Source organism: Castor canadensis, chromosome 8, assembly GCF_047511655.1.
Source record: "Castor canadensis chromosome 8, mCasCan1.hap1v2, whole genome shotgun sequence".
In the NCBI taxonomy this organism is placed as follows: Eukaryota; Metazoa; Chordata; class Mammalia; order Rodentia; family Castoridae; genus Castor; species Castor canadensis.
In genome coordinates this window covers 90,918,494-90,940,273 of record NC_133393.1, presented here as the reverse complement: position 1 = coordinate 90,940,273, position 21,780 = coordinate 90,918,494, and the positions used below count along the sequence as shown (strand labels likewise).

At 49.7% G+C, this 21,780-nt stretch overlaps 2 protein-coding genes across 3 annotated transcripts in view; one reads left to right on the top strand and one right to left on the bottom strand.

Moving 5' to 3' along the window:
* Positions 1 to 540: 540 nt before the first annotated feature.
* Positions 541 to 9,013, top strand: Ppp1r1a (protein phosphatase 1 regulatory inhibitor subunit 1A). Its single transcript, XM_020165043.2, has 7 exons — positions 541 to 812; positions 4,549 to 4,609; positions 6,051 to 6,088; positions 6,536 to 6,599; positions 7,174 to 7,323; positions 8,276 to 8,382; positions 8,878 to 9,013. The coding sequence occupies exons 1-7, from the start codon at positions 729 to 731 to the stop codon at positions 8,881 to 8,883; spliced, it is 510 nt and encodes a 169-aa protein (XP_020020632.1). The 5' UTR covers positions 541 to 728; the 3' UTR covers positions 8,884 to 9,013.
* An 845-nt stretch (positions 9,014 to 9,858) lies between these two features.
* Positions 9,859 to 21,780, bottom strand: part of Pde1b (phosphodiesterase 1B) — a 28,396-nt gene continuing 16,474 nt past the window's right edge. For both annotated transcript variants that reach the window (XM_074083555.1, XM_020165041.2), the window contains 14 exons: positions 20,119 to 20,232; positions 19,081 to 19,263; positions 18,826 to 18,892; positions 18,383 to 18,499; positions 15,852 to 15,992; positions 15,369 to 15,469; positions 15,148 to 15,273; positions 14,924 to 15,025; positions 13,752 to 13,872; positions 13,347 to 13,428; positions 12,914 to 13,022; positions 12,342 to 12,472; positions 11,724 to 11,843; positions 9,859 to 11,251 (listed from right to left, as the gene is read on the bottom strand). In XM_074083555.1, the coding sequence (XP_073939656.1) occupies positions 11,740 to 11,843; positions 12,342 to 12,472; positions 12,914 to 13,022; positions 13,347 to 13,428; positions 13,752 to 13,872; positions 14,924 to 15,025; positions 15,148 to 15,273; positions 15,369 to 15,469; positions 15,852 to 15,992; positions 18,383 to 18,499; positions 18,826 to 18,892; positions 19,081 to 19,263; positions 20,119 to 20,232 (1,498 nt within the window). In that variant the 3' untranslated portion in view covers positions 9,859 to 11,251; positions 11,724 to 11,739. The remainder of the gene's footprint in view (positions 11,252 to 11,723; positions 11,844 to 12,341; positions 12,473 to 12,913; positions 13,023 to 13,346; positions 13,429 to 13,751; positions 13,873 to 14,923; positions 15,026 to 15,147; positions 15,274 to 15,368; positions 15,470 to 15,851; positions 15,993 to 18,382; positions 18,500 to 18,825; positions 18,893 to 19,080; positions 19,264 to 20,118; positions 20,233 to 21,780) is intronic.

The following is a 21,780-nucleotide window of genomic DNA, read 5'->3' as shown; positions in this document are numbered from 1 at the left end:
CCAGATGGTCCTCTCTCCCCAAGCCCTCCACCCACTCCAATTGGCACTTGAAGAGAGATGCTCCCTCTGGAGACCCTCTGAGACCTTCAGCTCCTTCTTCCTGCCGCTGAGCGGAACTGGGATCCCGCACCTGCCCTCCAAGATTTCACCTCCACTGTAATATTTTCCTCTTAAGTGAGTCCCTCTCCAAGTCTAACCTTAAACCTTCCTGCTGTGTGCCTAAATTCCCTTTCCATCTTTTCTCTATGTGAGGATCATAAATGAAATCCTCTCGCGTTTGTCACTTTCTCTCCCAAACCCTAAAAACCTGCCTCAGCTTGGAGAAGTTCTTGGTAACCGTTCTCTACACCTACTCCCTGCCTACAACTCCAAGGACATCTGGGTATCCGCCCCGGCTGTCGACTACCACCTAGATTGGTGCACTTTCAGGCTTGCTCGCCCAAGGGGCGGTGACCCCCTCAGCAGCTGGCGCAGCCACCAAGGGGTTAAGGTTCCCGGCTAGGAGAGGAGGAGAGGGCCGGGAGGGGCGGGTGTGGAGCCAATCGGCGGCCGCAGAGTCCCCGGAGCCGGGAGCCTGGAGCCGGGATCCCGGAGCCGGGAGCCACGAGCCCTGTGCGTCCGGCTGGGGCCGGGGCCGGAGCGGAGCGAGAGGGGACGCGCCCGCCCCAGCCCCGAGTCCCACCGACTTCTCTCCAGCCGCAGCGCGGGAGCAGCTGCTGCCACCAGCCATGGAGCAAGACAACAGCCCCCGGAAGATCCAGTTCACTGTCCCGCTCCTGGAGCCGCACCTTGACCCCGAAGCAGCAGAGCAGGTGCGGAGAAGGGCGGGGCGGCAGGGGACGCGCCCAGCAAAGGACGAAGGACCCTGGACTGATCAGGGACCCTGGGTCCCTGCCTCATCCAAGCTCGGCATTACGCCCTTTTGAGGGCGAACGCCCTCAGTTGGGGGGTCTTCTATCACCTTCCCCCCGTCGGAGCCCTGTCTCCCCATCTGTGCTTTGAGATGCACCGAAGGATGAATGTCCGTATATCTGTCCCCGAGAGTCGCTCATTTCCTCCCCAGCCCTGGGGGAGGGGGCCTGCCTGAGGACACGACCCCTCCCCCCTTCAGCAATCTTGCATCCTCCACCCAGTCAACCCCCACCAGAGTTTCTGAGATGGGTGGCCGCGCTGAAGGGTACCAGCAGCAGGGAGGAGGGCAGGGCGGGGGTCTGCAATGGAGGGAGCCTGGTACTATGGGAGTCAGGAGAGGAGCAACAGCTCTCCCTGGGCCCCTCCTAACTGGAGGCGCACTCTGCACCTTGCCAAAATCCAGGGAGTGATAACGGGAGGCCGAGGACAGCCCACAGAGTGGGGTTTTGGAGAGAGGGGCGGTGGGCTCCATTCTAGGCTCCATTCTGCTAGTCCCAGCACGTGGGTTCTGATTCCCAACTCCTGCCCTTTGGAGTGGGGAGTGGGTGTGAAATGGAGGATGTGACACTGGGGGCCAGAGGTGGGTGCTGTCTAGGGGCTAAGGTCTCCAAGCTGAGCAATCTGCCACTGCGGGAGCCTCAGCTCAAGAGGTGGGAGTCCAGGGCCCTGGCCCAGCCTCCTGGCCTGGTCTATTTTTAGCTCAGAACAGCCTGGCAGAGGCAGCAGTGTGTGAGAGTGTGTGAGCAGTCTCAGTGAGAGTGAGCGTGTGCAGAGAGGGTTACTACCTACAGCCTATTGGTCAAATATTTGCCTATTTGCCCATTGCTTCATCTCTTTTTGCACTCTTTGTCCATTTGCCCTACACCGCCCTATTGCTAAGGAGTATCCAGTTCCCACAAGGCCAGTGCTGTAGCCCACAGCCAGCCACCAGGCTCTACAAAAGCCTCCCCACCTGAAAAACTTTGTGACCTCTTGGGATGGGATGGACAGGTTGGGGTTTTGTCATTGCTCCAGCTGTTTGCTAGAACAAGGTCTGGATGTGAAGGGAAAGGGAGGGTGCATTCTCTGTGACTTCAGCTTCCCAAAGACAGGGAGGAGTCAGTGCCTTCCTCTGTCTTGCTCTTCTTCCTGGCCTGCAGAGAGCCACATCTCCAGACCTCTTAGGTGTGGCTGTAGGAGGGGTTGTAATGAGACCTCACAGAACTGATGGGGAGCACTCACTTGGGGTAAAGGAAAAAGCTGTTATGCCTGGAGACAGGAGACTGACTCAGATAACTTCTGACACAAGAGAAAGAGTCCAAGGGTGGTGGGTGAGAGGCTGGAGAGTCTAAGGAAAACTGCCTCCCACTGGCATAGGTGGGGCCTGACACCTGCTTCTGTTTAGTGTTGGAGCAGGCAGGTGTGGTAGGTGTATGCTGGGAGGAGGAGGAGGCAGGCCAGCTGGTTCAGGGGCCTGGGGGCAAGGAAGGTACAGAAGGCAGTGCCGGGGAGCCAGAGACAAAGAGGGACTTGGGTCTGCTTTTCTCTAGTCTTCAGAAATCTGTGTCTCCTGGGCCTGAAAGTCAACCTAAAGTCTAACTTCATCCCTTCCTGCTGTGTCACCAAGTGTGTAGGCAAAGGCTTGGCAGGTGCTGGAAGCTCTGAGTTACGGAGCAGGGGGTAGAGGGGTGCCCCCAACTACCAGAGCCTTGGCATGACTGCTTTGGAAATAAATCAGAGACAAAGGCAGCATGTGTCCTTAAGAGCTAGGACTTAGGACAGGTACAAGAAAGGAAAAGAGAGCATCTACTGGCTTCTAGTAGTTCAGGAGACTGGGAAGTGCCTGAGCAAGGCTCACTTTCCTTCCTCCTGCTCTAGGACATCACAGTTCTTAAGGATTCTTGAGTGCTTCCAAACCCTGTCTAGGGCAAGGAAATAAGTTAAGTTGGAGACCTATCCAACACCACAGAACCCTGCCGCCCTCTCAAAGGCCATTTTTGTCATATGTGAAGTCTCCTTAGGCTCTCAATTCATATGTAATCTCAATCCAGTAATTCCCACTCCACCCTCTCCTTGTCTCTCCCACTCTTCTACTGACACTGTCCCCCATCCAGGCAGGAGGGAAACTGAGAGGGAAGCCTCCTCTAGTAAAGAGATTCCCACCCCCATACATGAAGCACACATAACAGACGGCCCGTCCTCCGCCCATTTGCACCAGGAATAGCCAGAGACAACTCACAGTTAGTGTTTGTGCAGTGCATGCGTGTGTACACACACCCAGGACTAGTACTGCTGGGGACCTTGAAATGTCACTAAAAACAGATGCCACTGGATTCTCCAGGAACAATGCCATTACCTCCACGTACCCCCGTTCTGTACATGCAGGGTTTTTTCTCCATCTTAAATAGCCCCTCTTAATTAGGCATAAAGAAGGTTAGGGTCTCCGCACCCCCAGCCTCCACTACCAGTAGAAATGATACTAAATAATGCACATGCAAAGATGGACTTGATCATCCAGGGTCCTCACCTCACTCCCCTCTGCCCTGAACAATTTTAATCCCTTTCCCAGCCCACTGCTGCCCAGGAGGCAGGAGCTGCAGGGGCTCCACCCCTCATTGTCCTGCTCTCTTCCAAGCCTATAAAGCTTCCCCAGAAAGGGAAAAACTATGTCCTGAGAGCCCTTGGACTGACTTCAACAACAGTCAACTTTATAGGCAGTAGGACAAAAGAACAACAGCAGGGAGAGAGGAGGACCATCAGAACCCCAGCAGTCAATCAGCTTTAAATGTTAGTATCTCAAAATAGGACCTGGAGCCCAGGATAAATTGGGATATGTTGTTGTTTGGTGGTGATGGTGGTTTGGTTTGGTTTGATTTGGTTTAGAGACAAGATCTGCCTTTGTAGCCCAGGCTGGCCTTGAACTCACTTTGTAGGTCATGTGGCCTCAAACTCAGAATCCTTCTATTTTCACCTCCTAAGTGCTAGGTTTACAGGCATGTGCCAGCCCCAGGATAAGATTTTTCAGCTAATCTTTAGGCCCTGACCAGGATTTCCCCAGACCCTATTTTCTAACAGATCCCAAGGACAGGGAGGACCTTGGAGAGTGAGGGGCAGCAACTAAGGGAGATGAGATGCACATTTAGACCTCCTCCCCTAAGCTGTCCTCCCAGACTAGGTGGGCCAGAGGGAGGCTCTCTGCAGGTATTGGCCCACAAAACGTTACTGTCAGCATGGCGGTAAATTGTGAAGTTAAGGGAAAGCCCTGTGCCCTCTCAAGTTATTTCTGACCATTGATCCAGGATGGATGGAAAGACAGGCCAGAGAGCAATGCATTAGAGCAGATAAAGCTGCTGAGATGGAGAGCTGGGCAGGTCCAGGGGAGATGGAGTGACAGAACAGGGGGATGGGCAAACACAGAGCCCAGGTGGTCTTTTGGGTCAGTAGGAGTAGCTCTCTCCAGAGTCCTACCCACTTCTCAAGGTGAGCCAGTCTTTCCCACTCAGCCCAGCCCAAGGAAGGCAATGGGCCCAAGGATATCTACCCTAGGCTTGTGGTCCAATATAACCTGGCATTTTTTTTGAGGGATGTTAAGTGGGCTGGTATAGGGTAGGGCTACACATATATTTAACCTCTTCCTCCTCTTCCACCCTAACCTAGATTCGGAGGCGCCGCCCCACCCCTGCCACCCTCGTGCTAACCAGTGACCAGTCATCCCCAGGTAATCCAACGGATGGGTCATGGAGGAAGTGGGGGGTCACTGCAGATGGCAGGATACTAGTGAGAGCAGATGGGTGCTAGATAGAGGATGGACAGGTCTGAGTCATTGGCATCTCTTCCTCAGTCCCCAAAGCAGGGAAGTGGTGGCTGGATCAGCAGGATTTCTTTTGCTTTTGGAAAGATAGAGCAATGCTAGGAAGGGTGGGGGGACCACCTTGTTCCTAAGTCCCCCAGGAATTGGAATGGTCAACTGAGTGTTGGTTGCTGCAGCAACAGCCTTCCCAGTTTCTCCAGCAACTGAAATGCTGCTGCCCCCACTCCCAGAGGCAGTGACAGCTGTGAGGGGGAGGGACCGCCTCCATCAGCTATCTTCAGGGCCCCCAGAGGGGAAAGGGAAGGTTAGGAACAGCTCAGAGAGCAGCTGGATTCCAGTCACCAGTGTCCCCATCAGGGTCTGGGGAGAACAGGTCTGGGAATAGGACAAAGGAACTTGACCGGAAGTAGAGGAGAGGTGGCTGGTTGAATGAGCTAGAATAGAAATCAGGATGCCCGAGTCTCCAGCTTCCCTCCAACTATTATAAATGATATATCTTCCTGGATCCTGCACAGAATGAATTTGCTGCTGTAGTTCTTGCTTTGGGGTGGAGGAATGGTTGGAAGGAGAAAAGAGGCACTTCCAAAGTAACTCTAAAGAGATACTTTTTTTTTTTTGGACACAAAAGAGATATACTTTATTTTAAGGCATTAGCAAAACCAAAAATAAGACAGCAAAGATATGTCAAAGCAAATAAAACTAAAAACTAAGATCTACTATGGAACTGTGGATACCACCTGTATCCTTCAAAACATTTGAAAATACAGTAGATATTTAAACATGCGAGTGCCTGACAGCCACTGCCTATGCAATCAACCTCTATGAGTAAATGCACAAATGACTGAACTTTACGACATATAAAGTATGTGTACCATTTCCGTATTTTTCTTTTTTTTTTCTTAATTTCTCTGAACCTCTTTACTTCATCTTTTTTTGTTGTTGTTTTATTATTCATATGTGCATACAAGGCTTGGGTCATTTCTCCCCCCTGCCCCCACCCTCTCCCTTACCACCCACTCCACCCCCTCAATACTTGGCAGAAACTATTTTGCCCTTATCTAGAGAGATACTTTAGATGGAGGAAAAAAAAATTTAAAGACCAAAAATTCTGTTTCAGGGACCTCAAGGTCTGAGTTAAAGATGCAGACACAGACTGACCACAGGGTCAAGGCCATGACTAGATGGAACCAGCTGGTCACACAGGAGGGGAACTGGAGGGAGTAGGCCAACTTCCTGAGGGCAGACCAGGAGAAAAGTGATTGAGGAGTCCCTACTTCTTAGGAACTCAGCTCTTTGGGGATCTCTTGGTTGTCCTGTCCTTATCACCTTCTTTCCCTGTTCCCCTCAGAGATAGATGAAGACCGGATCCCCAATCCACTTCTCAAGGTGAGCTTGCCCCTCTCACTCAGCCCAGCCCAAAGAACCCACAGACTTTGGGGATTATTCCTCAAAACCATTCCTCTCTATATCTGGAGGTGTGACTCAGTGGTAGCCTAGCATTCCCAAGGCCCTGGATTTGATCCCCAGCACACAAAACATATCACCTGCTTCCCACCTGTAAGACCTTTTGATTCCCTCTGCCCTGCATCCCCCAAAAACAGATGAATGCGCATGGGTAAACCTATGTACACGCACGCACGCACGCACGCGCACACACACACACACACACACACACAAAGTATTCTTATCAGGATAGAAGCAACTGAGAAGAGGAATTTTCTTCTCTCATTTTCTGAAGCCCACACCTAGTCCCAATCTCCAATCCAAAAGCATGACAAGGCAGAGATGGGGAGCAGGAAGGGCTGACACCCATCTGTACTCTGTCCTTCATAGTCCACGTTGGCAATGTCTCCACGGCAACGGAAGAAGATGACAAGGACCACACCCACAATGAAAGGTTTGGCAGACCCTTCCCATCCCCTTTTCCCCTCTGTGCCTGAAGTTGGAGAAGAGAACCAGTGACCCTTTGGAAGGTGTCCTTGGGAGGTCATTGAATCTGCCTTTGTTAGAGTGGAGCTGGAACCCCAAGTCTATCACTGACTAGTGGGTAGCCTTGAAGAAACTGCTTATCCTACCAAGCCTGGAGACTGTCTCACTATGATAGATAAATAATGTATGTGAATTCATCAGTATAGCACACAGCACACAGCACACAGCAGGTACTCAAATATTGCCTGAATCTAAATTGAGTCTTTTCTCCTGTCTCAGGGGAGATCATATATCCCCACAATTTGGGATTATCTTGTTCTTAAAGGCTCTTCCCCTGTACCACCGGCTCTCTCATTGCCTTTGAAAGAAGTACTTTTTATGGACTAGCTTTCATCCTCCTTATTGATGAGCTCCTTGTTTAGTGTTTGGTGCATGGGAAAGGCAAACACCCAGCAATGTATGCTGACAATGTAAAAGCAGTTGGCTTTAGGGAGAGTCTAGGCAATCGTGTCCAATGTTACCTCCCTTTCTCTGTGCCCCAGAGCTCCAGACGATGGTTGAACATCACCTAGGGCAACAGAAGCAAGGAGAAGAGCCTGAGGGAGCCTCCGAGAGCACAGGGACCCAGGAGCCCTGCCCACCTGGGATCCCAGGAGCAGCATCAAGGCTGGGCACCTCTGGGACAGCACAAAGTATGTGCAGGCGAGGGAAGGCCCCAGGCATCCTGTTCCCCAGCCTAGCAAGAGGCAACTCTTACCCACTGGGAGAGGGGAAACTGATGGAGCCTGGGGGAGATCTAATAGTCACCAAAACTCTATCAAGGACATGAATATATTTGCATGTACTTGATTCTTCTTACTGAATGACACTCTTCCCCCTTCCCCCATCTCAGAGATCCCTATTGTGGCTGAGGGGTGGCATGGCAAGAGGGAAATGCCACAATGAGAACAGCCCTCAGCTCTGGAAGAAAGCCAGGGCTAGAATCCTGGCTCTGTCACTTGCCACTTTACCAGCTGAAAGCCTTGAGCAACTTAACTTTGGCATATAAAATGATAATGAGGATGGTACCTATTTCATTGGGCTGTCTGTGAAAATTAAAATGAGTCTGGCTCAGCACCTGACACATACAAAGCATGCAATACATGAGATCTGGTGGTGGTGGTGCTAATCCATGTCCATGTCCCTTATTCTGGATGTATTCAGAATGCTCCCAATTTTATGAAAGTGATACAATATATAATACTGATTATATAATATGACCAGCAGAGTACCCTGTAGTCAAACATGTTAATATTTCTGCAATCCAATGAATGGTCTCACTAAGTAGGGTAAATAAAGACTAAAAATAGCCTTGTATAGGTTCAGGTCAGGTCTAGCCAACATTGAATTTGTACCACAATTTTAAAAACTTTTTTAGAGGCCCTTCCCCTCACCCCCAATTTCTGGTTACAGGTATGATACTGAAGCTATAACAGTAATTGCGCCCAGAGAAAACCCTGTTGGTCTTGCCAATTTGCTCCCAACTTGATCTTGGGCCCCCCTCAAGAGTCACTGGGCAGCAGGATGCTCCCTTCTTGGAGAGAAGCAGCCCCTTCTCCTTCATAAATGCTCCTCTCCCTCCCACCATCCATGTTCCCTCCTTAGAGCCTGCAGAATCCATCCTCAAAACTCAGGAGAGGTGCGGTGAGGAACCCAACACAGAAGAACCCTCAACCCATATACCATCTCGGGATTCCCAGGGAGCCAACTCGGTAAGACCACAGGTGGGCCACCAGGCCTGCAGGAGAGCAGGCTATGTGGGTAAGGTCAAGGAGCTGATAACTGGAATCAGGGATAGGGAGAGGGAGGAGACAACTGACTTCTGTTGAAGAAAAGCCAGCCAAACAGAGGACTTTCATCTCCCCTGACAGAGAAATGGGATTAAGCAGCAGCAGAAAGGACTGATGTTAGATTTCTGGTAGGCCTCTGGCTCCAGGAACAGATGATAGGAGTAGGCTATGGATTTTTTTTTTTTTTTTAACATCATTTGGAGCCCAAAGGGAGATCCTCACCTGCTCAAGCTGAGCAAGCACTAGCACTGCCTGAAGGTGGAGGCAGTGAGGAGACAACCCCCTGGGCACTCACTTTACAATCCTCACTCCCCTGCAAAGGTGACAAGAGGTATCTGCTTGAGCAGACCAGAGGGGACAAAATGACCCTCTGGCCTGTCAGTCACCCTCCCTTTTTTGCCCCTTCCCCCACAACAGGTCTGAGAGGAGGAGGTATCCTGGAATCACCACTGCAATTTGGGACTGCATGGACACTGGATCTCTTTCTTATTTCTTCGCTTTTGGGGAAAATGTCTTGTTTTTAAAAAGTGATAAATTTGGTGTTAGGTCCTTGGCACTTTCCTTCTTTGAAGAGTTGGAGAATCCTTTCTCCCTACCCTCTTTTGTGTGCTCTCTACAGCTCTGCCCACCTGTCTAGGGAAGAAGCAAATAGGAAACCTGGTCAGAAGTCTGGAGAAGGAAGTTCTTCCTTAACCTGGCCTTTACTTGCTGTGGGAAGATGGAGATCAGGTAGTAGAAGGAAAACTTCCGGGATGCCAAAAAGGAAAGATAGCTTCAGTTTCTCCTTTCTCATTGAGAAAAGCTCCACCCACCTAGCTGGGCTGCCCAGCTGCTGGAAGACTTAGAGCTAAACTAAGTGCCCTGTTGAGCTGTGGATGATGTGTGCGCCACCTGCTGGACAAAATGGGGAACTTCACTATGGCAGGAGGTGTAGCGTTCCCTCCTCCAGCTGTTCCAACTCCTTAGCAAAGACAGATAGAGGACACAACACGTGTTAGGAGGCTCTCACTGGGAACTTTAAGAGTCATCTCGCCCCTTGTCCTAGGTACTGAGGGTCCAGGATAAGACAAAAACCTAACATAGTAAAGAAATGTGCTCCAATCCCATAAGTCATGCCTCTCCTGAAACTGATTTTTATTTTCCCAGACACTGGAGGAGAGAGGGGGAAAGGGGAAGGCAAGATAATTTGCCTTCCCTGCTGAAGCAACAGTGTGGGTACAGAGAAGAGCAGAACCTGGGAAGGGTAAGGTTCCACCCCTGTCATGCACCAACTGTGTGCCCACAGGCATGCCTCAGTTTACATGTAAGGAGAACACCAGGATTCCATAAGCTTGAAAAAGATAGCGTATATGAAGATGTTCAGTCAACTTCCACCCAGTGAACACCAGACACAGCCAGCCCAGTCCCCTTCTTTATTGATCTCTGGCTATAGCAGGGGCCTAGGAGACCAAGGCAGGGGTGAGTCACATGCGTCTCTGCCCCACTCAGGTGGGGTGGGAGGGACAAATTTTAGGGTAGCAGGTCTAAGAGACCATGGAGATGGACTTCACAAGAACAGGGCCCACTGTACAAATGCATGGCTGGTATTTACAAGAAAGGAAGAGGGCAGTCACCTGGACTTTGACCTTTTCTGGGGCAGGAGAGGCAAGAAGGAGCCTGAGGACAGGAAGGGGCCTGGCTGGACTCTCTCCAGAGATCATAGCAGCAGTAACCCTGAGCACTTCTCCCATCTGCCTTCCACCTATCAGTGTCCCAGGGGAGGGGGGGGCGTCTCTTGGTGCCTGCAGCTGAACCCGTTCTGGGAGATGGGAGGGACCTTCTTGATAGGCAACACAGGATTACTAGATATGTCTCACCTTCCCTGCACCCTGGATCCCAACCAGGCTAGACTCTCCTGCCTGTGCTCATAAATACATCCTGAAGGTGCTTTGCTGAGAAGACCTCAAAGCACTGTACAGACATTGGTCGGATGGGAGCCTCCTAGCCACAGAGGACAGAAAGGAGGCAAAGGGCTCAAGATTCAGCCAGGGAAGATGACAAGTCCCAGGAGCCCAGACCAGACCCAGTTCTCAAGGACCTGGGAAAGGCCTCCCCTCAGCCCCTGGTCCCAATGGCTCCTCTCTTCCCCTAGTCACCAATTGGCATGGGAAAGGAGGATTTCAGGGTTGGGCTAGGGATGGGGCTGAAGCAGTGCAAGTCTGGGGTAAAGAGGATGCCCTTCCCCACCCCAATCCTAGAAAGATACCATGCCCTGAAGAACCCCCTCTCCTCCCCACAAATAGAGCTTTGAAATCTCCCAGTTTTCTATCCCATTCCAACCCTTCTCAGGGGAGGAGAACAAGAACCCAGACCTGCCAGCAAAGATCTGGGGTGGGGGGGCTGAGGGAACCCCCAAAATGTATTGCTTAGAAACTTGGAGGCAAAAAAGATAAGGGAGGGCCCAGGGGGCTGGCATCTCTGACCCTCCCCTCCAGGCCCTGGGAAGCCTCTAGAAGCTCCCCACTACCAGGTAGCCATCTGGCCATGAGGGAGGGGAGTCCCAAAGCGGGGGGATGGGCACAGTGACCACTGGGAGCCTGAACTTTCCCAGGCTTGCTGCCAGGAAATTAAAGTGCATCCCAGTGGGTGTCAGGTGGGGAGGGGCCCTTCCCCCAACCCCATAATCTCTGGCATTTGGCCTTTAGGTGGGTTGTCTCTTCCACATGACCTTCATGCTCCCTTGGAACAGCTGGGGGAGCCAGTCCCAATGGATGGTGCTAATGACATCAAACACTTTGGACTCAATGAGGACCTGGGGAAAGAGAGAGAAGCCTCAGTGCTCTGGTCTTTGCCTTCATCTCTAGCCTGACCTTCCAAATTCTGCCAGATCCCCACTCATTCCCAAGTACAGCTGCACACAAATGCCCTTCAGAAGTGTGCAAGCCAACAGCAAGAGCTGGGCTGAAACAGAAGTCACATTCTCCTGACTTCGCTGAGTCTTATGCCCTAGCTGTGCTCTTTCCTAAACCCTCACAAAGCCTGGAGCAGAGACCACCCTGTCTGCAGTTGTTCTGTCCTATCTTCTTGCAGGGACTGTGGGACCAAAAAGGGTGGGAAGGTTTCCCTGCTTCCCACCCACACCCCAGCTCAATTCTATACCTTCACTTCATCCATTTTACTGCCTGGAAAGAGGGCAGGAGACCCTCACACCCACCAGACCCCAGAGATGGCTCATCAGAGGCACGGTGATACAGCTCTCCCTCCTGCCTTCACTAGCAACTCACCTGGGCCAACCCCGGGCTAGTCCAGATTCCCATTCTGGTTGTGCTCATCTTCTGCAGGGGAGGCTGGGGTTTCTTCTTCACAGGGAGAAAGCTCATCAATAGACATCTGGTTGGTGATGCCTGCAGAAGGGCACAAAAGAAGCTGATGGTAGACCAAGAAATATTTTCCCCCAAAACACCCAGGAAATATATGAAAAAAAATAGGGAATTCTTATCGATCACCCACCTCCAAGCTGAGCTCCTTTCCTTCTATCCCCACTGGAAGATCCTCTCTAATCTGCAGAAACCCACAACCCCTGACCCCCAAAAGCAGAATCAGAGCCACCAAATTACCAAATCTACAAGGGTATCATTTACAGAGACCATGATGTGCAACCTAAGATGTCCCTTAGGTTGAGGAATACTATGACTATCCCTACCCTCTCTCCAACCCACAATTTAGAACAGTCCAGTCCATTCAGCTAGTCAGCCTTTCCTCTGACCTAATCTTAGCCTGACTGGCTCCTTCCCAACTCTAGGAGTCAAGGAGTTGCCCTAGGGCTAAAGAAGAAAATGGACTTGCTACTGCTCCATTAGCTGCCCCGACAAGGGTCATTTCTCCCCCACCATGGCACCTACCACTGGCTGCCCGTTCCTTCCATTTCTGTTTGTTCTCCTGAATGTACTTGGTCCAGGTGGAGCGGAAGCTGACCACATCAGGGTTGGGGTCACCCACATCCACATCTAGAGAAGGCTGGCGCCACTGGAAGCTAGAAGCAGGACCCCCCCCCCAATCCCAATTCCAGATGTGAAACTTGGCTCACTCCAGAACCTACTTCAGAGCTCTCAGAGTGGAGGAGATGGAAGGCCAGGAGGAGGTTTCCTCTACTAGATACCCCACAAGTCCCTGTCCCTCTCCCTACAACTGCACCCCTCTGTCTCCATACCTTCCCACCTAGTAGAAGAAAAACAAAAATGAGATTATCTGAAATGCAATAAAAACAACTAAAGAAGAGACAAAAATATGGTTGTGGGAAATCTAGGTGCATCACACCCTTCCAGTACCATCCTTTCACCCCTAACTGTGACAAGCAGCAAACGGACTCCCAAGCTTGGAGTAGGCTATCTCCCTACTATGACTGCACCTACTCCTACTGCATCCAACTTCCCTCCCCAGAACCACGAGATGGGGCTATCACAGCCACCCTCACCTGGGCTGGTTTTTAGACTTTGAGTCATCATCCACCAGGGGCTGGACACTCTTCTCTGCCACATCAGTCAGCACAGAGAATGTGGGCTCTACAATGAAGTCAATGAAACCTGCAGGGAAGGGGACAAAGCAGTAGAGATGTCTTACCTGGAGGACTGGCCAGAGGATATGGCTAGCATGGCCATGACCTCTGGCTGCAGACAGAACAGTGTGGAGAGGTAACCTGGGACTAAAACTTTCTCTGTGGGGACAACTTTGGGATGATGTCTTTCTGAGCCCAGAAAATCCTCCCACCATTGCAGCCCCTGCCATCAAGACCCCATGCTGTAGCCCAGAGTGATTTGGGGATTGGGGATTTGAAGCAATCCTGACCCAGGCCCAGAGAGCATCCTTTCCCCTGCCCATTCCTCAATTCCGTTTAGCAGAGGACTCACCAATCTGGGACTGGGCCACCAGAGTAGACGTGCGATCACAGAGCGGAGAAAAGGGCAAGCCCAGCTCTGCCTCCTTGTCACCCTAGAGAGAGAGGACAGGGTGGAAAAGCTTGCAGAGGATACTTCAGACCTACCAGATTGGTGGAGCTAGGGTGATGGGACAGTTGTAGTGGGGAGAGGAATTTCTGCACCTTTGATCTGAAAATGAGTAATGTGTGAATGGACACAACTACAGGCAAACATTGTTAAGCATTAAGGGTGGAGAGAATTTTATTCCATAGGTTTGGGATCAGGTCTGAAGCAAAAAGTAACTGAATAAAGATCTGGAGTAGGAATAGGGAATTTTCAGAGCAAAGGAGGCAAAAAGACACCAGGGGCAGGCGGCGGGCAAAGATGCCATTCTACCTGGCGAAAGAATTCTTCCATAAGGGCCTTGGTCCAGCGGCTGTGGACAGACCACTGCTTGGTTGGATGGCTGATGTCAGCAGCATGGAGCAGAAGAGACAGGGCTTTGGACTTGTCAATCCTGGTTGGGAAAAGTGTCAAGGAAAGGCAAAGTGATCTTTTAGGAAGAGGAAACCCAGACAATTCCCTAACTTCCCATCACATGCCCTCTCTCTGACTCACACACACACATCCTTTCACATAACTTCAAAACCCTCTGAAGTAAAGCACACACATGCACACACACCCCCTCTGTGTGGACAGATAGCAGCACAGGTTAGTAGCTAAGAACCCAGCTCTTAGAATCAGAGGGCACAGGTTTCAATCTCCACCATACCTACCACACACTAGCTGTGACACTAAGTAAGTTATATAAAATTTCCTTATTTCTTCAACCCTAAAATGAAAATAACTCTACCACATATCGAGTTCTGAGTATTAAATGACATGCAACAAATAAGTATTTAGAAGAGTGTCTGACACATAATGAGTGCAAGTAGATGTTATTTATAATGATAATCATTATTATTACTATACCCCAACAATGACCTGCTGTGACACTGCACAGTCTCCCACACATAGACATCATACTCAGATTAACACATATCTTCAGGACACATATAAACATAGTCTGTTTTCTCTTACACACATTTTTATATTCCCACCCACTTCTAAGTAGCATTCGATGTAATTATGGCATCTGCTCTGCCTGTTTTTGTTTTTAACCTCTCATGACTCTCCCAATACCCTCTTAGAGTAGGAAATAATGACCAGTTGTTGTAGAAGAGGGCATATCATTTTCACATTTTCAAAGATAAGGACACTATAGTCCAGAAAGGTTAAATGAATTTCCCAACATTCCAGAGTAAGCCTGTCCTGAAGCTGAAATTAGAACTGCCATCCAGACTCCTAGTCCAAAGCACTCTCCATCAGACCACATGCCCAGGCTGTAAATTCAAGACCACATTCACATATACCACACAAACTTACACAGATATACTCAGATAGGCACTTGGAGCCAGGAGACTCTGCACATCCCCATTAAAGACCTGGTACACCAACTACAAAGTATACCCCCAATTCACACAAACTACCCCCAGGCCTGGCCCCAGTCACACCCCTCAATATGCCACCTTTCCAGCTGCTGCAAAGCTGTCCTCATGGTCTTCACTTGCTGGAAATGGCAGGACATGTCTGTGGCCAATACCATCTCAATGACCAGGGCCCGCAGCTCTCTGAATGGACAGAAGAGGAGTGATCAGCCCTCTCAGCACTACTGGGCAGGAGCTCTAGGGAGTGGGAAAAGAAGGCTGGGTAAAAGGCTCTCTTAGGCATGCCACGTGCTGGCTTTGCTCACACAAACTCGTCCTTGGTGAGGTTGATAAAAATGTTCATCTCGTCATCCTGCATCATTCGGAAAACAGAGCTGATGTGGTGATTCTCCAGCACTGAGCGATCATTGTACAGGATGGCACATTCTGACCTGCAAAGCCAAAGGTCTTCATGTCCAACACTGTGGAAGAAACCTCCCCAGCTGCCACTTAGTCCCTCCTGCCCTCATCATGCCCCACCCCTCACTTGGTCTGGATGTGGAAGCTGTTGGTAGTGCCTGTGTGCTCATAGTCATGGATGGCTGCAGCAAAGATGATGGCCAAGAGCTCAATCTCTGACAGGCAGTGCTAGGAGAAAGAGGCAAAGGATGAAAGAGGGCTGGCCCTCCACCAGTTACTACCCAGAGACCTCCCAACACAGCGTAGGTCCCTCAACCACTCTTTCATTCTGCACAGCCAGCTCATAGGTGAATGCAGTCAGATATCTCAGCTCCTAGATTGGCCAGGAACCTTCCTCATTCCAACCTGCCACATTTCCACTGCTTCTCAACACATAAAGTTTTGGTACACCCAGGAATTCTCTAGAGGGAGCTTATCCTATTTGACTATGAAGGCTTTGTGATGCCAAAGAACCAGAGAGAGAAAAATGGCACTGGAAGGATAGCTGAGACTTCCCAGTTCTGAAGCCATGGAAGTTAAATCACAGGAGAGTCATTTCCAGGGCACCTACCACCATTCCTGTGCGCAGCAGGAAGCAATGTACTGTCTGGGTAACGTCAGCTGCATGGATCTGGTTGTGGTAAGGGTTCTTGTACTTCCCATAGCCTGTCTCCAAGGCCTCCAAGAAAGACATCAAAAACACGGTGGGAATCTGCAGTAGGAGGGAGGAAATAAGATATATCAAGGATCTGCAAGAGTGTAGGTGACAGGGCTGAGATCACCAATTCTGACAATCTTTAGAAGGCAGCATGGCATCCAGGTGTGATGGGGGCATGCCTGTAATCCCAGCACTTGGAAAGTTGAGGCAGAAGGATTTCAAGTTCAACACCAGCCTGGGAAACATAGAAAGAGCCTGTCTCAAATCACCATCACCCCCCAAAATGAAGGTAGCATGGCATAGGGAGGAACATGGACTCTGAATATAGGCTCACATCCTGGCTCTACCACCATCTGCTGCCTGCATAACCCTGGACAAGTCAAGTGCCTCCCTGTGCTTCTGATACTTAACTGCAGAATGAAGATAATACCACCTACCTGGAATTTAATGAGATAAATACAAGGCACTTAGTAAGTGCTCTCTGAAGAGTAGCTATAATTATTATTATTTCCCTGGAGAATTCTAAGAAAATGAAAGAAAGCTTCCCTCCTATCTTCTAACCATCCTGCTGCTCCTCAATTCTAATACCTCAGAGAAGGGCTCAAAGCAGGTGAAAGAATAAGATGACCTAGATGGTAGTGTGGCCGAAGTAGTAGAGCAAACTGAGTGAAAAGCCCTAAGTTCAAACCCCAGTAACACCAAAAAAAAAAAAAAAGTTTTAAGAAAGATCTAGATAGGATCCTTCCAGCAGATGTGGGTCACCCTCTCCTCTGAGAAACCTTCTCTAACCACATCCTTCCCACATATGCTGACATCCACCCCACCAATCCCAAAACACACAAACACAAGCACAGAGCTAGAGCTCTGCCCGGCTACTCCCAATTCTGCCCTGTCTCTATAATGCCCTTGAGGTATCTCTGCCTCCAAAAGGCTCAAGGTTGGTGTCTTCACCTGTCCCTGGATCTACAGAGGCTGGAAAGGGACAGAGGCTCGAGACTTGGAGAAGCTTTTATAGAGATGAGCTACAGAGTGACAAAAGACACAGAAGATGTGCCACTGGTCAGACCCTAACATCCCCTACCCCGACCCTGGGGGGCTGTGCCCCAAATTCAGAGAATTTTAAAGGACCGTTTCCATGACAACTGCCCTGGCTTTTGTGTTGCCATGGCGTCCCTGGAGTGAAGGAAAAGGAAAGGGAGGAGCAGGGAGGAGCTGGGTACCCAGGAGGAGAATGTGGAGCTTAGAAAGGGCAGTCCTGACTAGGAAGCGGTAGGCATCCCTCTTTCTCTGACTGCCTTGGAGCAGGCAGATGGGTTGGTCAAACCTAACCCAGTGCAGCTGCTCTTGGGGTCCCCCAAACCCAGTCTTTCCAGGTAAGGAAACAGCGTATGGGAAAAGCTGGTATCTGAAATATGTCTGAGGATCAGTGTGAAAAACATAAGCTGGGACAAGGACCTTGCTATTCTCTGGCCCAGGGAGAGGAGGACTAGAAGGAGAGAATGAAGGTGCCAAAGGACAGGCCTCAGGAAAGTGCTCCCAGCTGACTGCTTCAAGAAAATTATGGAAATTCTCTTGGGAGTTGTTAGAAGAGGAGGAATCAAGGGTCACATAGGCAAATACTCTGTTTCAGTGAAGTGAGGCTGAAGACTGCTGGAATGATCCTCCAGAGCCTGGCGTGGAGGGGAACCTTCACCTGGACTCCCCTAGGCCGCTCAAACACACATTTCCCTCTACCTCAAACATCAACTGCCTGCCCAGATGCTAACCCAATAACCCACAGCAACTCTTCAGCCCCTCACCCTCCACTTCCAAAGGTAGTTTTCCCATGTAAAAGTGTTTCTTCCTGGCCTTGATTCCCTCCCAAAAGATGTTCCCTCCTAGTGCAGAACATGGACAGGTCTTGCATCCCATATTATTCTTCCTGGTCAGCACAGCTGAAGAGCAAACAGAGCTCATAACCCAACTACCACACAGAGCTCCAACTCCAACCTTGCCAACTGCTCCTCCCCTCCAGAAAATCCACTGTGTAGAGACAGAGCTGGGGGACAGGGGAGGGAGTGGTCGATTTTCTCTACTCTTTCGTCCTCCTCCCCCAGGAAACAAATAGACTCTAGTACCAGAGGGCACTTGATAACAGCATTAGCCAGACTCCAGAGCCCACAGACAGGAACAGGAAAGGAAGGTGAACTACAGCCAGCACAGAGAGCAGCAATTCAGGCTAGACACTTGCACACCTGGAACCCTCCTTCAGGAAGCAATAGGTGAGGTCAGAAGTCAGACTACAGCAAGTATAAGAGAGGCGGGGCTAGTGCAGGCATGGGGGACTTCCTTGCCAGTGAAACAGAATGAGGAAGCTAAAGAATCTACTTGTTGGGAATCTTTTAAGAACAGAAGGAAAGGAATGGAATATTCTGCCTAGAGGAAGAAGTAGGATGCTGCCCAACCTTGAAGCGGCTGATGAGGTTATGTCGAGTCAGCAACTCAAAAACAATGGTCCTCAAGGCGTGATCATCTGCAGCCCGGTTCAAGGAAAAGACATCAAAGCACCAGAGGTCCAGGTTCTGTGAAGAAACAAGGGACTAAGCAGGGAAGCTCCCTTGGGGAGCTCCCATGTAGCAGCAAGGTTGAAGGCAGACTTCAAGGAAGACTTTCCAATGATTACAGAAGTAGGAGAACAAGGAGGCAGTGAAGTGGGCCTCTTTCTTTCCAGGTATCTCTCAGTATGGGAGAGACGGAAAGGTAGAGGTTTGCCTCTAGAGTGGGCAAAGTTGTCTTGAGGAACAACATTAAAAGGGAAGGAAAAAAATCACACCATAAACAGAGCTTAAAGTCCCAAAGGCTATTCAAAACACCATCCTCCTGCTCTTTCCCAAAACCCAGGGGTCACCTTGAGACAGTTGTGGACTGCAGTGGAGTAAGTGGGGCCCACAGAGGTATATGTTCTCCGGAACATCCTAAGAGAGAAGAATAAAAAGAAATCTAGGTATAAAGTCAAGCGAGTAGGGATCTGGCCAAGTGGGGATATGTGGATGAGTTGAGGACACAGGGCATCATGTGGCTGGTGGGGTCATAAAAGACCAAGGTGACAAGAAAAGAGGGGCACAGTGGAGGCAGAGGGAGGATAAGTGTAGGCAAACCTCACCGCTCCACAAAAATTCCAGCCTGCACAGCATGCACAATGCTTCGGAACTTAGGCTTCTCCTCTGCCCGGCGGCCTTTGGCTCGGGTCTGCTGGGTGAAGGTGGAGGCCAGCCAGTCCCGCACCTCAGAAGGCACAGCATCCGACCGAAGCTCCTGCAGTTCATCCTCTGTGTCCAAGATTTGCCTGGGGTTGAGAAGGGGAGGAAAGACACAGGGTGCTTCCACAGACTAGAGACTCTATACCCAGTCACTTCTCATACTTAGTCACATTCATGCCAGTTCTGTCTCTGGTTCTCCATTTCTTTCCTTTTGCTGTATCTTTTTATGTCTGGATTGCTATCTCCACTAATGAAACAGCCCACTATGTGAGGTAGTGAGCATCCCAACTATGGACCTATTCAAGCAGGCAATGAAATTCCCCCTGCCAGAGATGCAATGGAGCAGCACAGAATTAAAGAAATAAATTGTGAGCCACACATATAAAATTTTAAACTTTCTAGTAGCTACATTAAAAAGATAGAAATTGATAAAAATTTGTTTTAATGATAAATTTTTAAACCGATCCCTCCAAAATACTATTTCCATGTATATCATCATAAAATACATTACAACAAATTTTACTTTCTTTTTTGTAAGTCTTTAAAATCCAGTATGTGATTGACATATACATTTCAATTCCTCCTTGCTGAATTTCAAGTACTTAATAGCCTCGTGGAATTGAGGCTCCCATACTGATTGACCAGCACAGGTCTGGAGAGGTCTTCCATCCACACTGGGAAGGTTAGGGCTAGAGGAGCTTTAAGGTCCCTGCCAATTCTGAAACCATCTTTTTTTCTTCTTTATTCTTCTGTGGTGATGCATTTCTAGGCCTCTTCCTCTGCCTCTTTATCTCTGTGAAGAGCTCTTTCTACCTGCCCCCCCCCCTTATTCCTGTCTGTCCCTGTCACACACCTCTAATCTCCAGCTTTCTGTCATACTCCCTCTCTCTGGAGCACTGTGTCTATCTAATATCTTTCTTCTATTTGTAGGTCTCTCTCACCGTGTTTCATCGATATAAACGGCCTCCAGCAGAGATGCGGTGTATTCCAGGTTTTTCTTCAGCTCCTCAATGTTTACCTCCCCATTCTCCAACTGCTTTACCATATAGCGCAGCCTGCAGGTTGTGGGTACAGACATCATGCTTAGACACTGCTACCTTGTCATGAGACCACCAATAGAGCGCATTTTACAGAAACATTCTGTCTTCCTAAGTTGTTAATAATTCTGAAGTTAATGATAATAGCAGCTAATGTTTTTTCATCTCAGGCTATGGCCACTGTCTATAGTAAATTTACCCCTGAAGTTTAAGCCCAGGTTTTTCTGATTCCACCACTCTACACACCATCTGACCTCGCCACACCTGCCTTCAGCCAGTAGTTTCTGCAAACTCTCGTTTAAACTACCTGGGTCCAGCAAAATCAGGCAGGTACAAGCCCCTGGGGTGATGTTTGGGGAAGACTTGTTTCATAGTCTGAATATTTCCCCCAGGAAAGAGGGCTTTGGGATCAACAGCAATCAAAATAATCCCCAGGATTCTTCCATTGTCTCTTGGTCAAGGCAGGGAGAGGCAGCATGTCCACAGCCCCTCTGTCCCTGGCAGGGATAGCAAAGGCACAGAACAAAGACCAATCTGAATGCTTTTGCCTGGCCTCACTCCATGCAGGCAGAGCTAATGGATTATGATTCCAGAATCCATCAGCCGGGACAAAGCTGGGTTAACCCCTGCTTACCCAGGCTTCTGACAGAGAGAACCTGTCAGAATTACTGTGCCCACCCCTGCCTCTGGACCACTGAAGCTTCTCCAGGGCAAAAGTGGTAAGGTGGGGCTGGGGCTGTGACTTACTGAATGCTCTTTCCTCACAGGCAGTTCCCTGGTGTTTTACACTTAGGAATTCTGGGGGTCAGTGACTAATGGATATGTTCCTTAGAAGTCTAGTGAGTCTAGCCCAGGCAGTCACAGAGCAAACAAAGCTCTCTGGCTTTAGATGGTGATTTTAAAGATAGCAACTAAACATTCCTTCCTCCCCCTTCCCCTTGCCCTGCTTCATACCACCCGACCTAAAACTCATGGTGAAATGGTAGCCATTACAATTCCCCACTGAGAGGGGCTTCAAAAACCCAAGGTCACCCTATGAGTCACAAAGAGAAGTGAATGACTCAGGGACCAGAGGCTGAAATTAGCATCAATTCCCAGCGATGCTGGGGGAGGGAGAACAATGGCATTCCTGAACAGAAGCAGTTCTAGAATCCTGGGGTCTCAGCAGCTTTGGAATAGGGGTGTCCAAAATAGCCAGCCCCAGGAAGTATCACAGGCCAAGTCTCACCTCAGGACCCAGGCTAGTCCTTGCCCATATGTCTGGGAGCAAATGGGGCAGAAGAGATTGGAGCAAAATGGGGGTGGGGTAAGGGTAAGAGAAGCAGAAGGACACACTGCAGTGCCCTCAGTGGGCCATCTTCACATCTCACTTCCAGCGTCCTGCTGGTTGTTTAAAAAGAAGGAAGGCAGGTTTAGGAAAGTCAGCCCCACTCCACTTCATTAGGGAGGAGGAAGAGAGAGGCTAGACTTTATAGAAGGCTTTCCCAGCCAAATGAGGAAGAAAGGGACCATTAGCCTTTCCTCTTCCGGAATAGACCAGAGATCACAAAATAAAAAGGTATGCTC

Bases quoted from the DNA above. Each gene is read 5' to 3' on its own strand.
- Ppp1r1a (XM_020165043.2), top strand. From the start codon at position 729: ATGGAGCAAGACAACAGCCCCCGGAAGATCCAGTTCACTGTCCCGCTC. The intron at 4,610-6,050 runs GTAATCCAACGG...TGTTCCCCTCAG, and splicing joins CAGTGACCAGTCATCCCCAG to AGATAGATGAAGACCGGATC. The intron at 7,324-8,275 runs GTATGTGCAGGC...TTCCCTCCTTAG, and splicing joins CACCTCTGGGACAGCACAAA to AGCCTGCAGAATCCATCCTC.